The 22743-nt window shown below is 35.7% G+C and overlaps 1 protein-coding gene across 6 annotated transcripts in view; it reads left to right on the forward strand.

The window, feature by feature from the left end:
- Positions 1-22743, forward strand: part of MON2 (MON2 homolog, regulator of endosome-to-Golgi trafficking) — a 128131-nt gene that overhangs the window by 50061 nt on the left and 55327 nt on the right. For all 6 annotated transcript variants that reach the window (XM_021922555.2, XM_003906705.5, XM_009181118.4 and 3 more), the window contains 11 exons: positions 8070-8194; positions 8639-8775; positions 9505-9658; positions 15629-15861; positions 18007-18088; positions 18687-18871; positions 20317-20429; positions 20772-20876; positions 21263-21343; positions 21419-21492; positions 21582-21672. In XM_021922555.2, the coding sequence (XP_021778247.1) occupies positions 8070-8194; positions 8639-8775; positions 9505-9658; positions 15629-15861; positions 18007-18088; positions 18687-18871; positions 20317-20429; positions 20772-20876; positions 21263-21343; positions 21419-21492; positions 21582-21672 (1380 nt within the window). The remainder of the gene's footprint in view (positions 1-8069; positions 8195-8638; positions 8776-9504; positions 9659-15628; positions 15862-18006; positions 18089-18686; positions 18872-20316; positions 20430-20771; positions 20877-21262; positions 21344-21418; positions 21493-21581; positions 21673-22743) is intronic.

A 22743-nucleotide genomic window follows, 5' to 3' on the forward strand; every position in this document is an offset into this window, starting at 1 on the left:
TACTCTGTAAATGTTACATACTTACTATATACTCATAAAAATTAAAAAAAATATTTTTAAGTAAACAAAATAGTGGAAATGAAAATAATTACAATATAGTAGTATCAGTCACCATGGAAAGTCAATAGGATGGGAGGGAGTTTTAAAAAGGAGAAGAACTTTAAGGGCCAGTGTAGTTGCCATAGTTGCTGTTAAATCAGATGGCCAGGTCATATGGTGGTCCAAGTGTTCAGAAAGTTTTTATTCTTGTCACTAGGCCAACTAAATGCCACATCCTCACTTGTTCCCTAAATATTAGCAGGGCTGTCTTAGAAGGGCTCCTCCTTCTTTCTTTAGAATGTTACTTAACTACATTAAGTTAAGACTATAGGAAGAGAAAACAGTTCCCCTTTTCCTTTTCATATCCACTAGTCAGTCCTGGAGAAACAAGTATTCGGTTCTCTTCAGTAATGCAGCCTAGTTACATCTTCATAGTAACAAATGCAGAATTCACATTTTGTTTCTGTTGCTAACCAGGACCTCCCAACTTATTTATCATCATCTTTTTTTTTTGATGCTATGGGTTGAATTATATCCCCCAAAATTAATATATTGAAGCCCCAGTCCCCAATATGACAGTATTTGGATATGTGGCCTTTGGGAGATAATTAGGCTTAGATGAAGACATGAGGGCGGGACCCTCATGATTGGATTAGTTCCCTCATAGAAAGACACCAGAGCATGCTTGCTCTCTCACTTTCTTGCCTTCCACCATGTGAAGACAAAGGAAGAAAGCACCCATTTGCAAGCTCAGAACAGGGCCCTCAGCAGAACCTGACCACGCTAACACCTCCATCTCTTATTTCCAGCCTCTAGAATTGTGACAACCAAATTTCTGTCATTTAAGCCACCCAGTTTCTGGTTATCTTGTTATAACAGACTAAAGATACTTGGGCCAAGCTGAGATTCTTGGTTTCTCTCTATCAATTCTGTTATTTAACAATTTGTCTAATAACCTTTTCAGAGATACAGATATCTTAATTCCTGAGTAATTTCCATTTTGGATAAAATTTTTTTATTGAGTTCTTCTTTTCTGGACACTGTACAGAGTAATTGTCTTAGTTCAGGCCGCTATATAAAATATGTCAGAAACTGTGTAGCTTAAATCTCAAAGTTCTGGAGCCTCAGAAATCTGAGATCAAGCTGCTAGCATATCTGGTGTCTGGTAAGGGTGCACTTCCTGGTTTGCAGATGTCTGTCTTCTCATTTTATTCTTATATGGTGGAAAGTAGAGAGAGGAAGAAGCCTCTCAAGTATCTTCTTATAAGGGCACAATCCCATTCATGAGGGTTTCAGCCTTATGACCTAATTTCCTCCCAAAGACTCCACCTTCAAATATCATCCCACTGGCGAATAGGCTTCAATACATAAATTTTGGGAGTATATAAACATTTAGACCATAGCATTGCTTTGCATACATCAATTCATTTTAACTTTACTACAGCCGTATGAAGCAGGCATTCATATTTGTGTTTTACAGCTGAGAAAATGAGGACCAGGAAGCTTATATAATTTGCCTGAGATGATGCAGTTTATAAGCTGCAAAACCGGGGTGTTCACTAATTTTTTAGGCTCCATAACACACACTTTTAACCCCACTGCATTTTACTATTTCACTGTTTTCTTAGTTCTTGCTCTCTTTTTTTTTTCTTTCTCCAAGGCTGACAGTGCCAAATTTCTTGTATTGCTTCTATACCATTCTCTGTATTTTGACCTACGTCCCTTTAATTGGCGTTTGGCGGGAGTGTAGGGGGACAACGTGGGACAGATGACAGCATAGCCAGCAACAGAAAAAAATTGAAAGTTACTGTCTAAAGGAAGAGGAAGGCCTGTTTTCCTGCTTTACTTGTGAATTGTGGGTGATGATCAACTGGTAAAACATTGGTTCCCAATAGGGAGCTCTAGGACTGTGTTTGCAAAGTTGAGATTTTCAGATATATATAGGAAAGTAATTCCTCAGTATTGTAATTGGCTACATTGGGACATGTTAGCTTAGAAAAATGTAGACATTCTACATTTTCTTTAAGGGCAAAAGTTAGAGGTCTGGTAGTTGTGGGGTAAGCTATATATGGTTGATGTGCGATGCCTCTCTCTTATTTCTCTGTGTTTTCTCTATTTAAACCTGGAAATGGTACATCTCCTAGAAGACATACTAGAGGAAAAATTCTTATACTTTTTACTCTCAAGACTGCTTTATACTCTTTTATTAATTTTTTTTTTTTTTTTTTGCAAGAGAAAGTGGTCATTTAATAAATAACCATGTGGAAGAGGGTGTGCTACCATTCAGAACACCCCGACGGGTCACAGAAAGTTCCAGAGCAGAAAGGCGCTGGGGATGCCCTGGCTGTCTGCCATCTCTGGCAGCACACCACTGTTCCAATCATTCAGCCCTTTGTGTCCCTACTGGTCGCTGAATTCGCCTCAGCTGAGTGATACTGGGGGTGGGTGGTGGAAGGGGAATGCTGGGAGGGAGTGACACTTGGCGATCCAAGACAGAGGTATCAGGACCCAAAATAAATAAATCGTGTTGAATGCCCTATGAAAACAGTGACCCCCTTTATATTCTTAAAAAATATTTAGGAGCTTTTGTGTATGTGAGTTATTTCTATCATTATTTACTTTATTAAGAATTAAAGCTGAAATGATACTAAACCTATTGCATGTTAACATAAATTATTTTATGAAAAATAATTATGTCTTAAAGAAAAAAATTATTTTTCATTTTCTAAATGTAAATGTCTTGAATGTCTGGCTTAATAGGAGACAGCTGGATTCTCATATCTTTTGTCTTCATTCTGTTGTGATGTTTTTTGGGTTGGCACATAACGATGAAAATCAGGCTTCATAAAGACATGTAGTTGAAAGGCAGAATTATATTAATGGCTTTTTTAGGTAATAATGGTGGACGTTCTTCTTTGATACTATATCAAATGGAACCAATGACACTTTCTTTGTTTTGTTGTTTTTTTGAGACAGTCTTGCTCTGTCGCCCAGGCTGGAATGCAGTGTCGCCATCTCGGCTCACTGCAAGCTCCGCCTCCCGGGTTCATGCCATTCTCCTGCCTCAGCCTCCCGAGTAGCTGGGACTACAGGCACCCACCACTACGCCCGGCTAATGTTTTGTATTTTTAGTAGAGACAAGGGTTCCCCATGTTAGCCAGGATGGTCTCGATCTCCTGACCTTGTGATGCGCCCACCTCTGCCTCCCAAAGTGTTGGGATTACAGCATGAGCCACCGCACCCTGCCGGCACTTTCTTACAGGTCTAGGATCTGAAACTTTTTTTTTTTTTTGAGACGGAGTCTCGCTCTGTTGCCCAGGCTGGAGTGCAGTGTTGCGATCGCGGCTCACTGTAAGCTGTGCCTCCTGGGTTCACGCCATTCTCCTGCCTCAGCCTCCCAAGTAGCTGGGACTATAGGTGCCTGCCACCACACCTGGCTAATTTTTTGTATTTTTAGTAGAGACAGAGTTTCACTACGTTAGCCAGGATGGTCTCGATCTCCTGACCTTGTGATCTGCCTGTCTCGGCCTCCCGAAGTGCTGGGATTACATAGGTGTGAGCCACGGCTCCTGGCCTCTGAAACATTTTTATACTGTGTTACAGTAACATTCATTTCATTGGTCTTACACTTCAAATGGATCTTTTAGTCATGCATGATTTTGTAATATCATGTATTTTAGTTGTGTAGATATTCCAAATGTTATCACTTCCTGCAGTATCAAATATTACATTTGTTAATATCACCACCATTTATCAGAAGAGTCTTAGGTTATAGGGTAGATACAAGTTTTTTTAAATTCTAATTTTTGTTTGAAAGCTCAAATTTTATTATTGACAACACTGTCAGTTGTTTACCCTAAAGTGACAGGCATACTTTATTTTTGAAAAACTGTTTGTACAGTATACACAAATGTAAATAATCATGATTTACCGTTTGCTTTTTCAGTTAAAATGTTATTCCACAGAGTAAAAAGACTAGTTCAGTTCACAGCTATGCTTTTCTTCCAACAATGACGGTACTTTGATACACAGCAAAAATGCTTCATGTGTACTTCCTGTTTTGTCGCACAGAACGTTAAAAAGACATGTGCTTGTCCAGGCGCAGTGGCTCACGCCTAAAATCGCAGCACTTTGGGAGGCTGAGGCAGGTGAATCACCTGAGGTCAGAGTTCGAAACCAGCCTGACCAACCAGTGAAACCCCATCTCTACTAAAAAATACAAAAAATTAGCCAGGGATGGTGGCAGGCGCCTGTAATCCCAGCTACTTGGGAGACTGAGGCAGGAGAATCGCTTGAACCTGGGAGGCGGAATTTGTAGTGAACTGAGATCGTGCCATTGCACTCCAGCCTAGGCGACAAGAGCGAGACTACATCTCAAAAAAAAAAAAAAGACACGTACTTATGGGTCAGATTTAACAAAATCAGTATGTGTTTTATTTTTATTTTAGTTTTGTTTATTATGGCTCTTTTAAAAAAATTAATTTTTTTTTTTTTACGATGGAATTTCACTCTCATTGCCCAGGCTGGAGTGCAGTGGCGCGATCTTGGCGTGATCTCGGCTCACTGCAACCTCTGCCTCCCAGGTTCAAACGATTCTCCAGCCTCAGCCTCCCAAGTAGCTGGGATTACAGGTGCCTGCCACGATGCCCAGCTAATTTTGAAAATATTTTTGGTAGAGATAGGGTTTCACCATGTTGGCAAGGCTAGTTTTGAACTCCTGACCTCAAGTGATCCACCCGCCTCAGCCTCCCAAAGTGGAAGGATTACAGGCATGAGCCACCTCGCCCAGCCCGTTTATTATGGTTCTTAAGTAAAACCATTTTTTTTTTAAAAAAAATCATGTGTGGCAGTGAAGAATCCAATGACACTAGTACAGTTTGGGGTTACTGCCTTGATTTCTTCTAAGGCACCAGGCATTTGGCCCACTGTTGCTTTTGTACCATCAGTACAAATGTCAGTGCATTGAAAATGACAAATAATATATTATTATGAAAATAAGTTTGAAATTGCAGACCACCTGAAATGGCCTCAGGGACTCCTAAGGGGCCCAGGGACCACACTTTGGGAATGACTACCCTACAGAATTTTGTGCTTCCCAGTATTCACCAGGTTATCCTACTCTATCAGGTAGTTCAAGGGTGAAGATAATTAATCTTCAAAGGTTCTGTTAATATATCTAGAGTGACTAGAGGAAATTAGAATATCTCACTCATTAGGTATATTAGAATTTATCACTCATTAGAATTTAGAAATTAGAATTTCTCACTCATTAGGTATATTAATAGCTGCTATACTATATTCTTTTCCCTTTCTGCATCCAAGATAGGTGCTTTTCTGCTCTCTGAATCACTTAGGATGTGTGCCCAGATATCTTTCCTTAAACAAGTACCCGTAAGGAATTTATGAAACTTAATTATAAGAGGCTGGGTGTGGTGGCTCATGCCTGTAATTCCATCACTTTGGGAGGCCAAGGCAGGTGGATCACTTGAGGTCAGGAGTTCGAGACCATCCTGGCCAACATGGCGAAACTCCACCATCTCTACTAAAAATACAAAAATTAGCTGGGCACGGTGGCTTGTAATCCCACCTTCTCAGGAGGCTAAGGCACGAGAATCACTTGAACCCAGGAGGTGGAGGTTGTAGTGAGCCAAGATTGAGCCACTGTACCCCAGCCTGGGCAACAGAGTGAAACTCTGTCTCAAAAAAAAAAAAAAAAAAAAAAAAGGCTCGCACATCTCTTTTCTGCCCTTGACTTACTGTTTTTAGAAAGGAAAGAATGAGGCTAAATTGTCTTGTCCAAATGAATTTTCTACTTCTTCACAGACAGTTCTCTGACAATAGATCTCGTCACTACAAAATCCATTAGCTCCAAGGTTGTTAACTCTGACAAGCTCCTGACAAACAGACTCCTGCATGAATGTGCTACCAGATTTTCTTCATTGTCTCCCAAGTCAACACTTATATACAGGATTCTTTAATAGATATATATGTGATACTGAGATTAGAATGTCTACCTCAGTAACTTTGATTCATCTTAAGCCATCAGATGTCTCTTGATATTTAGATAATAATCTAGTACCAAAGTACTGCAGGAGTTCAAAAACATTCATCACCCTTCATGTTAGTATAGTGGAGTTTATGACGTATCTGGGTCACAAAAATTGAATTTACACCATAAATGCTAATCTTAATACCTGTTTCCTTATGAGTGCAGCCACTTGGTGGAAAGACTTAACAGATTCATAGTAGGTTTTCTCCATTGAGGCCCTTGTTCAGTGTTCAGTGCTCTCAACACTAGTTCTCTGCTCAAACTTTCACACTTGACAAGAAGAAACAAAAGAAGAACAAGGTTCCAGACTTCAGGAGAGAGGCTGTCTTTTTTACCGAAATCACAAGATTGTAGTGGTTCCAGTATAAACTGATAAATGATTGGTTTGTGTTATAGTCGTTGTGTCGTAGAGAAAAAATGATATACTTTTCAAGGCAAGTTTTATAATGTTATTCCTTTGACTGTAATGTACTTGATGTTTATGAGATCCTTTGTATTCTTGCCTCAGAGCTTAGCTGATGAACCTTAAATTCGTTCACACACACTTATGCCACTTATGCCACTTGTAAAGCTGATATCGCACTTGTTGAAGGACTTATTAGTATTTAAACCCTCCAGTAGATAGAGCTGTTGTCCACCGAGTCACTAACATGGGTCTTTCTTTTTCAGTTCTTTCTCTAAAGAGGTGTCATTTTGTTTAGAAAAAATAATGCCCTCTTCATTTGCATGGCACTTTATCATGTTTAGGGAATGTTTTTCTTCTTACATTTTTCTCATTTGATTTCCCAGAAAGATGTAGATATTTTCATCCTTTATTTATAAGAAAGGCAACCATGCTTGTCTTCATGCACAAGGTTGCTGGATAAAGAAGTTGAGCCACCTGACTCCTGATCTAGTTCTTTTAAACTAAGCTTTATCATGTTTAGGACAATGCCAAGCCTCTGCATACACTTCCCCAGTCATTAGCAGTCTAAGTGATAATGTTTTTAGTTATTCCTTCTACTGTGTCATTATGATTATGATTATGTCCTTATTTTAAGCATCCAGTTAAAGATACTGAAAGGCATTAGAAAATACTAGCAGCTAAGACTTTGCACTGAAAGGCTGAAGGCTACTGTATTTCTCCAAATTTGTTGTCTCACTCATTTTGAGATACCCCAGCTAAAACATCCAATAACTTGCTGCACCTACTAGCAAGAATCAGTTTGGCCTAATAATCACCACGTCAGCTTAATTTTTACCTCGAGAGGTCCTGCTGTGTTGTCAGTTAATAAGTAACAAAAACAATCCATTTACCTTTGAGTAAACTGGTTAGCTTTTGTTTGTTCATTCATTCAGTTATCAGACATGTAATGAATAATGCCTTGGGTGTGCCTCAAACATTATTTATTTATAACGAGCTTGCTGAGAAATGGTCTATATTAGCAACAACAGTAATGATAATTAATACTTAATTAGCAGTACAGGCCCTGTTCTAAGAGTTATATACTTTACATCTGTCAACAACTGCTATAGGTTCCTCCTTATTTTTCTACTACAAAATTTATACTAAGCACCCTTCGGCTTGCCTCGTTGTTTCTTTAGTAGCAAAAGAAAGTATGGAAAAACTGCTTTGAAGAGTAGAACATGCATCCTGTCAGCAGTTTGTGTGGTACATGCTATCTGGCAGTTTTTAGAAATGGAGATGGCATGATGGTATTCTCTGCTTTCTAAAGAGCAAGGACAAAGGATTAACCGTATTAGCAGATTACTGATGTTTTCAGGGATATATTTAGAGAAACACTGTGATTATTTTTACCGTTAACCTTTCCGTGTATAACTACATTTCCTTTCTCTGCTTCTCCATTCCCCATTAAGAGTTTGATTTCTAATCTAAAAGATTTTATTGGTTTGTCCATAGCACTAAGTTAAGAATAAGAACACAGTCTATAATTCTTCTCTTTGATTCAAATAAATAGTATTAAAAATCATATATTTTTAGGTAACTGAATGTGAGATATTTCTGTCACTTCTGGTGAAATTTCTGGATGCAGATAAACCACAGTGGCTACGAGCTGTTGCAGTGGAATCAATACACAGATTCTGTGTGCAACCTCAACTATTAAGGTAAAACCTTAGCAATAGTTTGTTAAATAGATAGGTTAATGTTTATTAACCTGTAAAGTAACCTATAATAGGTTAATAAACTAGTCAGAAGACTTTTGGTATTTATTCCCAATATTAGTGATTTCTAAACAAAGAAAATAGGATATTGTTTCTATAAGGAGGGATAGGGTGTGTAGATGTGGAAAAGAGCTGTGAGGTAAACACATGGTGAGTGATAGACATCAGTCTGAATTTACTGATTTAATATAGCCAAAATAATTTTTTTTTAGAACTGTGACTTCTTTCTGAACCTTTGTCCTAAATTAGTAAAATCATTCAGGTGTAATGAAGAATTTTTGAGTATAGCTTGGTAACTCTTCCAGTAATATCACTTGCTATAAAAAGGTTTAAAATTTTTAATAGATTCAAATGTTTTTCCCAAAAACATTTTAAATTATTTTACAGGTCATTTTGTCAGTCCTATGATATGAAACAGCATTCTACCAAGGTTTTTCGTGATATTGTAAATGCACTGGGATCTTTTATACAGTCCTTGTTTCTTGTCCCCCCTACTGGAAATCCTGCTACAAGCAACCAAGCTGGTAAAAACATATTCATAATTTTCTTTCTTATATTCTGCCATAAGTTACAGTATTGACCATTCTGAGAGGATATTATGAAATTCTGTGACTAGAGAAATTTGGGTTACCTAAATATGTTGGTAGTAAAGAATTGCACCTAAAGAATAATCTGATCTCACTGAAGCAGTTGTGTTTTTTTTCCAAAATAGATTTTCTTCTCTGACATACTTTCAGTTTCTCTGATCACATAAGAACAAAAGTTTAGATGCTAATCTTCATTTTAAAAGCATCTATTTGATGACTCCCTTTGAAGAGTCTAGATGGTTACCGCCTCAGGAAGACTTAGTTCTTCTCTTAAAGGAGTTAACATGGTTGGAGTTTGTTTGGGAATCTATATGGTTTATTGTTTCCCTTTACCTTCCTTCTCTTCCACTTTGTACTGAGTGATGGTTTTGTATACTTTATTGCCACTTCTGATAAAAAGTGGTTTAATTAAAGATATGCTAAACATTTATCAGTATTTTTACTTCCAATAGTAGCTTTTATTTTAAAAAGGGAAATGGTATTTTAGGGAAATAGGAAGACTCTCTGATAGACAAAATAGCACTGATAAATTTCATTTATTTCTGCAGTACCCATTCTGATAGTACAGAAAATTTTTTTAAAGATTGGCCAGGTGTTTGAATATTACTGATTTGTAGTCAAGTAGTAAATTAATATCTTTCCTTTTTTTCCCTTCTTCTCTAACAGGAAACAATAATTTAGGTGGCTCAGTCTCAGCACCAGCTAACTCAGGAATGGTGGGGATTGGTGGAGGTGTTACTTTGCTGCCAGCATTTGAATATAGGGGAACCTGGATACCTATTCTGACAATCACAGTTCAAGGCAGTGCTAAAGCCACCTAGTAAGTAGTAGTAGCATTATTTTATAAAGAATTATATTGTTGGGAGTGATATTTAACCTAAAATGCTTCTCTCTGTATTATATTTTAAATTTTAGATCCAGTATTTCTAATGTATTTTAGAGCTCATTTTCTTTTGTCATAGTATGAAAATTGTATCTAGGACTGGATTTTATCTGTTTTCTTTATTAGTTTGTAGACTAACAGCATTACAAAATGAAATATGATTTCTTTACATATGGACCTATTAGCTTTCCTATACAGCTTTTTGGTTTAAGTATATTAATTAGTTTCAGACCACTTGGGCTTAGGTCGTCTAGTATTAGCTGAGTTACTTTCAGCAAATTAATCTTTTTTTTCTTTTCTTTTCTTTTTTTACCTCATTTCTCTCATCTATACAATGGAAGTAGTGATATATCTAATTTTCAGAATTCTATATGTAAGAAAAGTTATTTTAAGTGCTTATCTAATCATATTCTTAGGGTTTAACACATGGAAATTTTAGTTTTTAATTAATTAAAAGTGTTTAATGGATTCCATATCTGTTATTTTTAAATTGTTTGTCATTAGCCATTTCAATTTAACAAATGCATACTCAATAATGTATTACTGATTTTTTCTTAAGTCTTAATGAAATACAGAAATAAGGCAATCAATACTACATGGATTTAACATTGCTACAGTTACTATGAGGCAGTTATAGATGTATTTTAGTAATTGGTATGTATAATTAAAACTATCCTTGGCTGGGTACGGTGACTCAAGCCTGTAATCCCAGCACTTTGGGAGGCCGATGTGGGCAGAACATTGAGGTCAGGAGTTCGAGACCAGCCTGGCCAACGTGGTGAAACCCCACCTCTACTAAAAATACAATACAAAAATGAGCTGGTTGATGGTGTGCGCCTGTAATCCCAACTACTTGGGAAGCTGAGACACCAGAATCGCTGGAACCTAGGAGGCAGAGGTTGCAGTGAGCCGAGATCATGCCACTGCACGCCAGCCTGGGTGACAGAGCGAGACTATGTCTAAAAATAAAATAAAACTATCCTTATGACATAAATCAAGACTTAATGTGATACAGACTCAGGAGGCTGAGGCAGGAGAATCACTTTAGTTCAGGAGTTGGAGTATAGCCTGGGTAACCGCAAAACCCCATCTCTTAAAAAAAATAGAAATGAAACAGAATCTTTGACTAGTTAAAATCATCACTTTCTCTGGTATGTCAGTCTGCATTGTATCATCCTAGGTATATTTTACCTTGCAGCTTTATTTTGCCTGAAATTATAAAAGTATAGAGTCATAGAAGACTGAAATATTTTAATTAAAATTCATTGTTATTTTTGGTTATTTATATTAAAACTACTTAGTATTTTATAGGCTTTGCCTTGTACAAAAGGTAATGACTCAAGTTGTAGAAGAATCAGATATCTAGCGCTAAAGGAGACATTAATTATCTAGTTCACCATCTCACCTCATTTTATAATCTGAACAAAAACCAACACAGAAGAAAATTTTTGCTTCATAGAGCTTACACTTCAGTGAGTGAGACGGTAAATAAATAAATACACGAGTAAATATATAATATAACCTTGGGGTAGTGGTTAACTTGAAGATAAAGCAAGTTAAGAGGATAGAGAATGACCAAGGAGAAGATGGGGACAGAAAGGGTCTCCCTGAGGAGATAATACTGAGCAGACACAGAAAGGGAGGGAGTGAAAATGTGTGCTTGAGGAAGAAAAACAATAGCAACAAGCCACAAAATAATAAATACTTGTCTGGGTTGTAGAACTTCTTTTGAAAATTTATTAGTAAAAGCCTACAAACAAATTGTTTATTAATACTGGATTTTAATTCTGCTACTAAATACTGTGATTTTGAGTATAGCACCTGATTTCACTTGACATTAATTTTCTCATCTTTAAGACAAGATTAGGACTGAATCTCTAAAGGAACATATGTGTATATATTTTTTTAGTACTGTACATACTGAAATTGCTTAATTCTGAAATAATAAATGGCCAGAAAATATTGGGTGTTCTTTTGTACATGGGTTAGTGTGTTCACATTGGAGCTTAACCGTTGAATTGGCATCTTTTATTCATTCATTGTGAGTTCAATATAAAATGATTTCACTATTTTCTTTGAAGGCATATGTATAAATCTTGATTGTGCATTCTGTTCTTTTATTGACTGCTTGAGTATAATTTGAAAACTTAAGTGATATATAGATAGAAGTAGTTTTGACATAAGTATTCGTGGCATATTCTTTTATATGTATTACACTACAGATCCCTTCAAAGTTGGACTTGTGACAGTTTTTGCAATTTGAGCTTAAGTTTAAAATGTTTAAACAGATAAATTACATTTTATCTCAAAATGGAATTTATGCAGTAATTCTAATAAAGTAGCACTGAAAAAGTGAGGTAAGAAAGTACGTGTTTTCTTTTAGGTTTATGGTATAAATAAAAAGTATAAATTACCTTTTCTCTTAACTGTTCTAGTGCTTAAAGTCTGTGCCATAGAATTGGAGAATTGGAGTTTCCGATGTTTTGGATTATTTTGTGTTTTAGATACATTTTCCCAATAGATCACATATTCTTTGAGGATAGGAATTTGTCTAACGAGATGCTTAACACTGATTTATTTAGGATGTGGCTCTCAAAGACTAATTGGTCTGGGAAAGATTAAAGCCGTAAACTCTATCTCCCCATTTGAGCTTAAGTTTCTTTTTTTTTTTTTTTTAACTTTCCTTTTACGTTTGGGGGTACATGTGAAGGTTTGTTAAATAGGTAAACGTGTCATGGGGATTTGTTGTATGTATTGTTTCATCACCCAGATGTTAACCCCAGTACCCAACAGTTACCTTTTTTGCTCTTTCTCTTCCCACCCGCCCCCCTCAAGTAGACCTCAGTGTCTGGTATTTCCTTCTTTGTGTTCATAAGTTCTTATCATTTAGCCCCATTTATAAGTGTGAACGTGCAGTATTTGGTTTTCTGTTCCTGCATTAGTTTGCTAATAGCCTCCAACTCTAGAGCTTAAATTTCGTGATCAATAATGTAAATATATTTCTAATGATTACATAAATTTTTAAAAGCTCAAGAGTTGATGCCTTAATGGTAGGCTTTAGTGTCAATCAGACGAGTTTAAAAACTTCTGATTAATAACTGTCATATTAGTCCTCAGTTTTATTATCTGTGTCTCTTAGGGTTTTTGTGAGGAGTTAAATGAGATAGTACATATTTAAAAAGTAGAGTCCCAGGCTAAGAGTGTTTGCTCAATGAATGATCACTGTATATAGATGTTCTTATTATGTTTTTTTTAATTTAGCATTTCTTTATTAATTACCTACCTTGATGATTCAGAAACTTTAAGATATTGAGGTAGGACATTTTCTTAGCTTTTTTATTGTAATCTTTAGTAATTTCAATTTTACTTTTGAGATAATTCATATGCCATGAAATTCACCCTTTTACAGTGTACAATTCATGTTTCATTATGTTACAAAGTTGTACAACCGTTACCACTACCTAATTCCAGAAAGTTTTCATCACCCCTAAAAGAAACCTCATACCCATTAGCAGTCATTTCCCAATCCCCCTTCTTCTAGCCCCTTAGCAACCACTAATCTGCTTTCTGCATCTATTGATTTGCCAGTTCTGGATATTTCATATAAATGGAATCACACAAATGTTCTTTTGTTTTTTTTTTTCAATAGATACGTAATAAATGTACATATTTTCAGGGTAAATGTGATATTTTGATACATTTATATAATGTGTAGTGATCAAATCAGGGTAATTTTGTTATCACCTCAAACATTTATCTTTTCTTTATGGTGGGAACATTTGAATTCTTGTGTTCCAGCTATTTTAAATTATGCAATAGATTATTGTTAACTATAGTTACCTTACTGAACTGTTAGATGCTAAATTTTATTCCTGTCTGTATAACCGTATTTTTGTACCTATTAACCTCTCTTTACCCCCAAACCTCCACCCTTCCTGGCCCCTGGAAACCACCAATCTGCTTTCTCCTTTAATGAGATCCACTTTTTTAGCTCCCATATCAACATAATGTGTCTTTGTTTTGTTTTGTTTCTGTTTTGTTTTTTTTTGAGTTGGAGTCTTGCCCTGTCGCCCATGCTGGAGTGCAGTGGCATGATCTTGGCTCACTGCAAGCTCTGCCTCCCAGGTTCACACCATTCTCCTGCCTCAGCCTCCCGAGTAGCTGGGACTACAGGCGCCCGCCACCATGCCTGACTAATTTTTTGTATTTTTTGGTAGAGATGGGTTTCACCGTGTTGGCCATGATGGTCTCGATCTCCTGACCTCGTGATCTGCCTACCTTGGCCTCCCAAAGTGCTGGGATTACAGGCATGAGCCACCATGCCCAGCCCAGCATAATGTTTTGAAGTTTCATCTGTGTTGAGAATGTGTTCTTACTTTGTTCCTTTATATGTCTGAATAATATTCCAATATATAGAATTGCTTTTTTAAATCAATTGATGCATATTGGGTTATTTTCACTTTTGTTTATTATGAATAATACTGCTATGACCTTTTGTCTACAAGGTTTTGCATAGACATGTGTTTTCATTTCTGTTGGGTATACAACTAGTAGTGGAATTGCTGGGTAATATGGTCACTCTATGTTTAAATTTTTGAGGAAGTACCAAGTTCTTTTCCCAAGCAACTATACCGTTTTACATTCCTACCAACAGTGTGTGAGAGTTTAGATATCTCCACATCCTCAGCAATACTGGTTAATCTTTTTTATCATAGTCATCCCAGTGAGTATGAAATGATATCTTACCATGCTTTGATTTGTATTCCCTAATGACTGGCGACTGTTTGTGTGCCTCTTGGCCATTTATATATCATGTTGGGCAAAATGTCTGTTCAGATTCGTTGCTCCTTTGTAATTGGATTGTCTTTTTCTTATTTAATTTTAGGAGTTATATATTCTGGATGCCTGCCTCTTATCAGATATGTGATTTGCAAAAGTTTTCTTTTATTCTGTGGGTCTTTTCATTTTCTTGATTGCTGCTTTTTGAAGTACAATTGTTTTTAACTTTGACGAATCTAATTTATCAATTTTTTCCTTTGTTGCTTGTGGTTTTGGTGTTATATCTAACAAACCTTTGCCTAATCTGAGGTCATGAGGATTTTTACCCATGTTTTCTTCTAAGAGTTTTATAGTTTTAGCTCTTACATTTAGATCATTGATTCATTTTGGAGTTAATTTTGTATATGGTGTGAGATAGGGGTCCAACATCACTCTTCTGCATGTGAATATCCATTGTTCCAGAATCATTAGTTCTTTATCAATTGAATTACTCTCTCTTCTGGGGATTATTTTGCCAGATATCAATTTTAAGAGGTTTAGAACCATAGTTCACTATCTGCCATGATTTAAAACAGATGTATTGTCCTTCCTTCTGAAAACTTTCTCCTATGGGGTAAAAAATTGCTCTGCAGTTTGAACTTGACACACTGATGCTCTTATTCTCACCTTGTTGGCAGATTTGTATTTGAAATGATAGGTGAACTGGGTATCTCACAGTGTGAAAAGCATCTTCCTCTTTATAGGAGTGATTTGATTTGGTGACATCTTATTTTTAAAGCACAAATCAGAGTTTGAGAAGTTTTATAATCGTATCTCATATTTTGCATATCAGTCTTAATTTTTCTAATATCTAATATTTAATGAAAACGTTGGCACAACTCGGGAGAACGAGAAGTAAATTATTAAAATAATTAGTTATGCCAGTGGTCAGGCCTTAATTTTTCAAATCAGGTTTTTAGAATACCATGAAGAGATCCCTTCCCTAAATGAAATAAATTTGGTAATGTCGCTTTATTTTTTGCTATTCTGTTAATCTTAATTTCTATAGTCTGTAAATTATAGAAAATAGTTTTATGTATTTTTTTGTTGTGGCTTCTCATTAGTATTCTATATTTTTCATAATTTCAGCTTAGAAATGTTAGACAAAGTTGAGCCTCCAACTATACCTGAAGGTTACGCCATGTCTGTGGCATTCCATTGTTTGCTAGACCTTGTTCGTGGAATCACAAGTATGATTGAAGGAGAGTTAGGAGAGGTTGAAACAGAATGTCAAACCACCACCGAAGAAGCTTCTTCACCAACACAGTCATCAGAACAGCAGGATTTACAGTCAACATCAGACCAAATGGATAAGGAAATTGGTATGAGTCTGTATTTTTAATTTTTATTGGAAAAAATTTGCAATTTACCGAGAATTTGCAAAAATTGTAGTTTCTATAAGTCTTTCACCCTGATTTCTCAAGTGTTAACCACTTTCCCACATTTACCTTACCATTTTCTTGAATTATATACATGTGACTATACTTTTTTCTGACCTATTTATAGAATAAGTTGCAGACATGAAGCCATGTTACTACACTTTAATGCATCAGTGTGTATTTTTTCAAAATAAGGTTAGTCTCCTGTGTATCATAGTATAATCACCATCAGAAATTTAACATCAATCCAATATTACCATCTAACTCCACATCTCATTCAAATTTTGCCAGTTGCCCTAGTGATGTCCTTTTATGTGTTGTGTTTAGTTGCCATGACTCAATTTGGAACAGCTTCTTAGTTTTCCTTGTTTTATATGACCTTACTTTTTTGAGTACAAGTCAGTCAGTTTGAATTTGTGTTATGTTCCTTCATAATTAAATTCAGTTTATTCATTTTTGACAAGACTGGCACAGAAATGTTGCTGTGCTGTAGTTACTGTGTCACTACATTAGGAAGCATACTACAGTATCAATTTGTGTCATTATTGGAGATGCTCACTTCTGTCAGTTGGTTAATACAATGTCAGTCTGGTTTCTTCAGTGTACAGTTAATAACTTTTTGTGGAAAAATACTTTCAGATTGCTACTACAAAAGAGTGCTTTCCCTTCTGCATTTTTTTATTTTTGAAAATTTATTCACTTATATTAGTATAGATTCATGGATTCCTATTTTATTCAGCAGATTACAGTCTTTGACTATTATTATTTGGTTTGATGCTTAGGTTGTTCCCAACATGGCCAATGGGACCTCTTTCAAGATGGCCCCTGTGTCCTTTGGACATGTCCCATGCCCTTTTGACATTCTCTGAGCACTTCCTTACTATTTGATAGAACAAGATGTTCCAGGCCGATCTCGGATGATTCTCATCTAACCCAGGTGTCAGTCATTTCTCCAGGAAGCCCTAGTTCCTTTTAGTGGAGAATAGTATTGAAATGAACACAGGGATACTAGGTATGCTTTTCACCACTTGGATAGGAAATACATACCCACATACACACACAAGCATACATCTCTTTACATTTCTAAAATGTCTATTTCTCTATATTGAATTACCATGACATCACACTAGTTTCTTCAGTTCCAGTTCAATACCACAAGGTTTATTTTTAACTTTCCGTATTTGTAATTCCCTTCTCCAACAGTGTGGAACCTGCTCACATGTTGCTCAGTATATTTACTTATTTGCTTGATTCTTGGTGTATATAATCAGTCTTCTGGCTGAGCCAGTTTGTTACACTGCACCCTGCCCTCACTCCAACTGGTCACACAGGCTGAGAAAGTTTGGGTTGATGAAGGGGAAGGGAAAGGAAAGGATATCAGCTGGGCATAGTGGCATGTGCCTATAATCCCAGGAGGATTGCTTGAACCCAGGAGTTTGAGTCCAGTCTGAGTAACATAACAAGCCCCTGTCTCTAAAAAAAAAAAAAAAAAATAGGGCTGGGCGTGGTGGTTCACGCCTATAATCCCAGCACTTTGGGAGGCCGAGGGGGCAGATCACGAGGTCAGAAGTTCAAGACCAGCCTGACCAACATGGTAAAACCCCGTCTCTACTAAACATACAAAAATTAGCCGGGTGTGGTGGCACGTGCCTGTAATCCCAGCTACTCAGGAGGCTAAGCTAGCAAAATCTCTTGAACCCAGGAGGTGAAGGTTGCAGTGATCCGAGATCATGCCACTGCACTCTAGCCTGGGCAACAGAACAAGACTCCAACTCAAAAAAAAAAAAAAAGAAAAAAGAAAAAAAAAAAAATATATATATATATAAAATTTAACTTGTGTACAGAAAGATCTGACGACAGATATTTTAAAACAACTTATTTTTAAGACTTCTTCAAGTCTGAAACTATAGTATGGCTTCTGAGTTTTCATTCTTGTAGATTTTTAAATACTGAATATTAGTACTTAATAATTAAGTTGTTAATGGAATGTTTGACATATTATCCAGGAAAATTTTAGAATTTGACATATGAATAACTATTGTGCTATCTATAATTAAAATTAAATATTGTATGTTTTTTTCCTTTAAGTTAGTAGGGCTGTTTGGGAAGAAATGGTGAATGCCTGTTGGTGTGGTCTTCTTGCTGCACTTTCACTCCTTCTTGATGCCAGGTATTAAGTCTTTGTAAGTTTTATATTGAATTGTGTCAGTCAGAAAAACACATTAAAATGGTTTACTTACATTTGTCCCTAGAATTATTTTCTAATATTAGTTTTTTTATATGTGTGAAACATTATTCTTTTTCTCTCATCCTCCTTCCTCATTCTGTCCTTGCCCTGCCCCAAGCCACCAGAATTGTCATGATGTTTTAATGGAAAATACAGTCTTAGAATTACAGAATGCCTTTTTCATTTCAAGACTTACAACTACTTTTGCAATTATGATTATGTTTAATTTCTTTGTTGTTTTTCTTTAGGATTTAAAAATTTACTGATTTCAAAATGCTTGATATTTTAAGCTAAATCTTTATGTTCTTGGTCATTTTCTTCAGTAATAAATACGTGTATTATTATTCATTGCTTTTCCCTAGTTCAAATTTTTCAGGTTATGTTAATAGATTAAAATTCCTTCTTAAGTATATTGGTATTATTTTGACAACATTTTTGTATAGATTTTCTTAAAACTTCACTGAATACTTAATTCCACATCATGCTTTACAATGTAATTAAAAATAAATTAATCAGATTAAATAAAATACTTTCTTTTCAGCACAGATGAAGCTGCCACTGAGAATATTTTAAAAGCTGAACTGACTATGGCTGCTCTTTGTGGAAGACTGGGCCTTGTAACTTCAAGAGATGCCTTTATAACTGCAATATGCAAAGGTTCCCTGCCTCCCCATTATGCTCTTACTGTATTGAATACCACCACTGCAGCTACACTTTCCAACAAATGTAAGACAGGCTTACTCAAAATTATCTCTATGTAGTGGGATGATATGGTATAGACAGATTATAGACATCTGAGTTTAAGTCTCTGCTTTTTCACATACTGACTCTGTGACCTTGGGGAAATTAATGTCCCCGAGAGCTCTTTAAAAATATGGGTTGGGGGTGGAGGGTGGGGTTGGGATATCCAAAAATCTAGAATCTAAAATGCTCCAAAATCTAAAACTTATTGAGCACTAACATGACAAAGGAAATGCTCATTGAATAAATATATAATGTGAATAGGTATATAATGCAAATGTAAGTATTTACAAATATATTATGCAAATAAATGCATCAGTATATATAATATAAATATTCAAAAATCTGAAGAAATCTGAAATCTGAAACAGTTGTGATCCTAAGCATTTTGGATAAGGGATACTCAACTTGTAATACTGATTTTAAACAATAATTGTGAGAGTAAAATAAGATAAATCTGGAAGTCCTTTGTAAAGTATGAGATACCGTTGAAATGGTGATTGTTATTTTTTTTTTTAATGGAACTAGTAGAACAGTAATGTTTGCAACCACTTAGGTTAAACTCACATTCGAAAACTTATTTTCTTGTTGAATTCTTTGAAAATACTTGTTTGTTATATGTAATATAAATTTCAGTGTAGTATTTAGGGTTTTTTGTTTATACGTTTTTTAATGAGACAGGGTCTCACTATATTGCCCAGGCTGATCTCGAACTGGGCTAAAGCAGTCTTGCCTCAGCCTCCCAAGTAGTTGGTATTACAGGCTAATATTCAGTTTTCAAACTGAAAATGTATTGTCTCTAACTTAAAAAGCATACCAGGGATACATATTTAAAATACTTAATGTGTTCTAGTTTTGTATTGCTTATGAAGAAATCTACCAAAGTTATATAATTTTATGTTATATAGAAAGTTACTTAATATTTGTTTAACTTGTCTTGGTTTTTGTACCTCATGAAGTTTTTCTGTGTGTGCGTGTTTTTTTTGAGACAGAGTCTTGCTCTGTCACCCACCCTGGAATGCAGTGACCCAGATCTTGGCTCACTGTAACCATCGCCTCATGAATTCAAGCAATTCTCCTGCCTCAGCCTCCTGAGTAGCTGAGACTACAGAAGTGCATCAACATACCTGGCTAATTTTTGTATTTTTAGAAGAGTCAGGGCTTCACTATATTGGCCAGGCTGGTCTTGAACTCCTGACCTCAAGTGATCTATCTGCCTCAGCCTCCCAAAATGACTGGGATTACAGGTGTGAGGCACTGTGCCCAGCCCCTCATGAGTTTTTTAAATGTTTGCATATAGACATTAAGTATTACTGATATTTAAATAAGTGTATGGCTAAACTTTGTTTAATGAAACTTTAAATATAACATTATTTTAAATGCAATATAAAAATATATTTTAATTATTTAGGCTTTCCTTTGTGTTCTAGCATATTCTGTTCAGGGCCAAAGTGTTATGATGATAAGTCCATCAAGTGAATCTCACCAACAAGTTGTGGCAGTGGGTCAGCCTTTAGCAGTCCAGCCTCAAGGGACAGTAATGGTAATGTACTTGTTTTTTTCTTGGTTATCAATTAGCTATTAACAAGGAAATCTGTTGTACCTGTCTTTGTGTTTGCCAAAATGTATCATCACATTTATTTACTTTCTTTTACTAGAACTTCTTTCTTAAAGTAGAAGAAACTAGTTTATGCAATTGACATTATTGTAACCAATATGATAATACAACTTTTAATCAAATGAATTGTTCCTTATAAAACCTTCCAAATCTTCTTCTTAATTTTTTCTTTAAAAAAATCTTTTAATACATTAATGCTACTTTACAAGCTTTTAATTTTTAAGAATATATAACAATTCTTGAAAATGTATCCTTTTTAAAATATAGCTGACTTCCAAAAATATCCAGTGTATGAGGACTTTACTTAACTTGGCGCATTGCCATGGGGCTGTTCTTGGAACATCATGGCAACTTGTCTTGGCAACTCTTCAGGTATGTTATATAGTGTCTGGGTCAGAGATTAGTGTTGTTTTTATATGTAATTGCTAACAGTTAGACTAAGCAACGCCTCTTGATGTTTTGGACAGGCCTAGAAATAGATAGTAAGTATGAAAAAAGTGAAATTAGAAAGGGAAAAAGATGTGACTCATATTGTAGGAAGTGGTGGAATGCTTCTCATAATGGCCTAAGCTCTGCCGCCTATGATATAATTAATTATTTTATGCGAATGTTAATTAGTTATTTTAGTTTTAGGTTTTAAAAACCTACAACAGATTTTAGTTTTGGTTACTAGAAGTTACTACTGATTTTAATTTTAGTTATTAGAATTTTTATACTTTTGTAAACTTCTTTGTTTTGATTTTTTTTTAATTTTACAGCATCTTGTATGGATTCTGGGATTAAAGCCTAGTAGTGGCGGTGCCTTGAAACCTGGGAGAGCTGTAGAAGGACCCAGTACAGTAAGCTCTAGTCTTTCTTACCCAATTAGTGCATCCCAAAGTGTCATATATTACATTTAATTTTATTCTTCTCAGGTTCTAACAACAGCAGTGATGACAGATTTACCAGTGATTTCCAATATACTTTCAAGATTGTTTGAAAGCTCACAGTAAGAGTCAGTTTTTTTAATTGATAAAAACATTGTTATTAGTTATATATTTTAGATCAAGATGTCTTATTTCTTCATTTCCTTTTAAGGTATCTTGATGACGTATCACTGCATCATTTAATAAATGCGCTTTGCTCCTTGTCTCTAGAAGCAATGGATATGGCCTATGGAAATAATAAGGTGTGATATTCTATCTTTCTGTTTTAAATATGATACATTAGTTATATAAGATGTGCATCCATTTTGATCTTAGTGTTTCACTAGTAGGACTAACACTCAGCTTGTATGCTAACCATACTCTGTTGGGTTTTTACCACTTACGGTTTTATTTGTTGAAGGAGGAGTAAAAAGGACATGATTTGGCTTGTGGGATGTCTAAATATGTCATATGATTTTAGGTTGTGTTCATTTCTCTTATATATTGAACATCTAAAAAAATATTTTTATAAAATAATGTAATAGTTTTATAATTTATATAAAATGTTGTGATAATACTTGTAATTACAATTTATGATTGGGGTAATATAAGATTTAAATTAAAGGATGTTTGTCTCAGTTTCCCTTGCCTTCATTGGGATGGAAAGTAAGGAGCTAATCATTTCTTTCTAAAGGCAATGATTCTCCTTATCTTGAAATTTTAAATTTTTATTTGTTCATTGATTAAATGAATAAAACAGTACTTTTGAATATTAACATTCAAGAACATTTCTTTCTGTACTACTAAAAATATCACTTTATGTTATACTTGGAAAGCACAGGAACAGTTGGGTTTATTTATATCTTAGAAATAATTATTTAAAACAAAATGCTTTCCACATTTTAAAATCAATAAATATAGTTTGACTATTTACAAATCAGTGGAAATAGCCCAAAATATGATTAAAAAGCTGTAATTTGTTTAACATCTAACTGTAGCATTCAAAATTGTGTTGTCTACCTAGTCCTCTTTTTTTGGAGAGGGAGTCTTCCTCTGTTGCCTAGGCTGGAGCTCAGTGGTGCCAACTCGGCTCACTGCAAGCTCCGCCTCCCGGGTTCACGCCATTCTCCTGCCTCAGCCTCCCAAGTAGCTGGGACTACAGGCACCCGCCACCACACCCAGCTCATTTTTTTATTGTATTTTCAGTAGAGATGGGGTTTCACCATGTTAGCCAGGATGGTCTCGATCTCCTGACCTCGTGATCCGCCCGCCTCGGCCTCCCAAAGTGCTGGGATTAGAGGCGTGAGCCACCGCGCCCAGCCATCCACCTAGTC

Source organism: Papio anubis, chromosome 9 (assembly GCF_008728515.1).
Source record: "Papio anubis isolate 15944 chromosome 9, Panubis1.0, whole genome shotgun sequence".
NCBI lineage: Eukaryota > Metazoa > Chordata > Mammalia > Primates > Cercopithecidae > Papio > Papio anubis.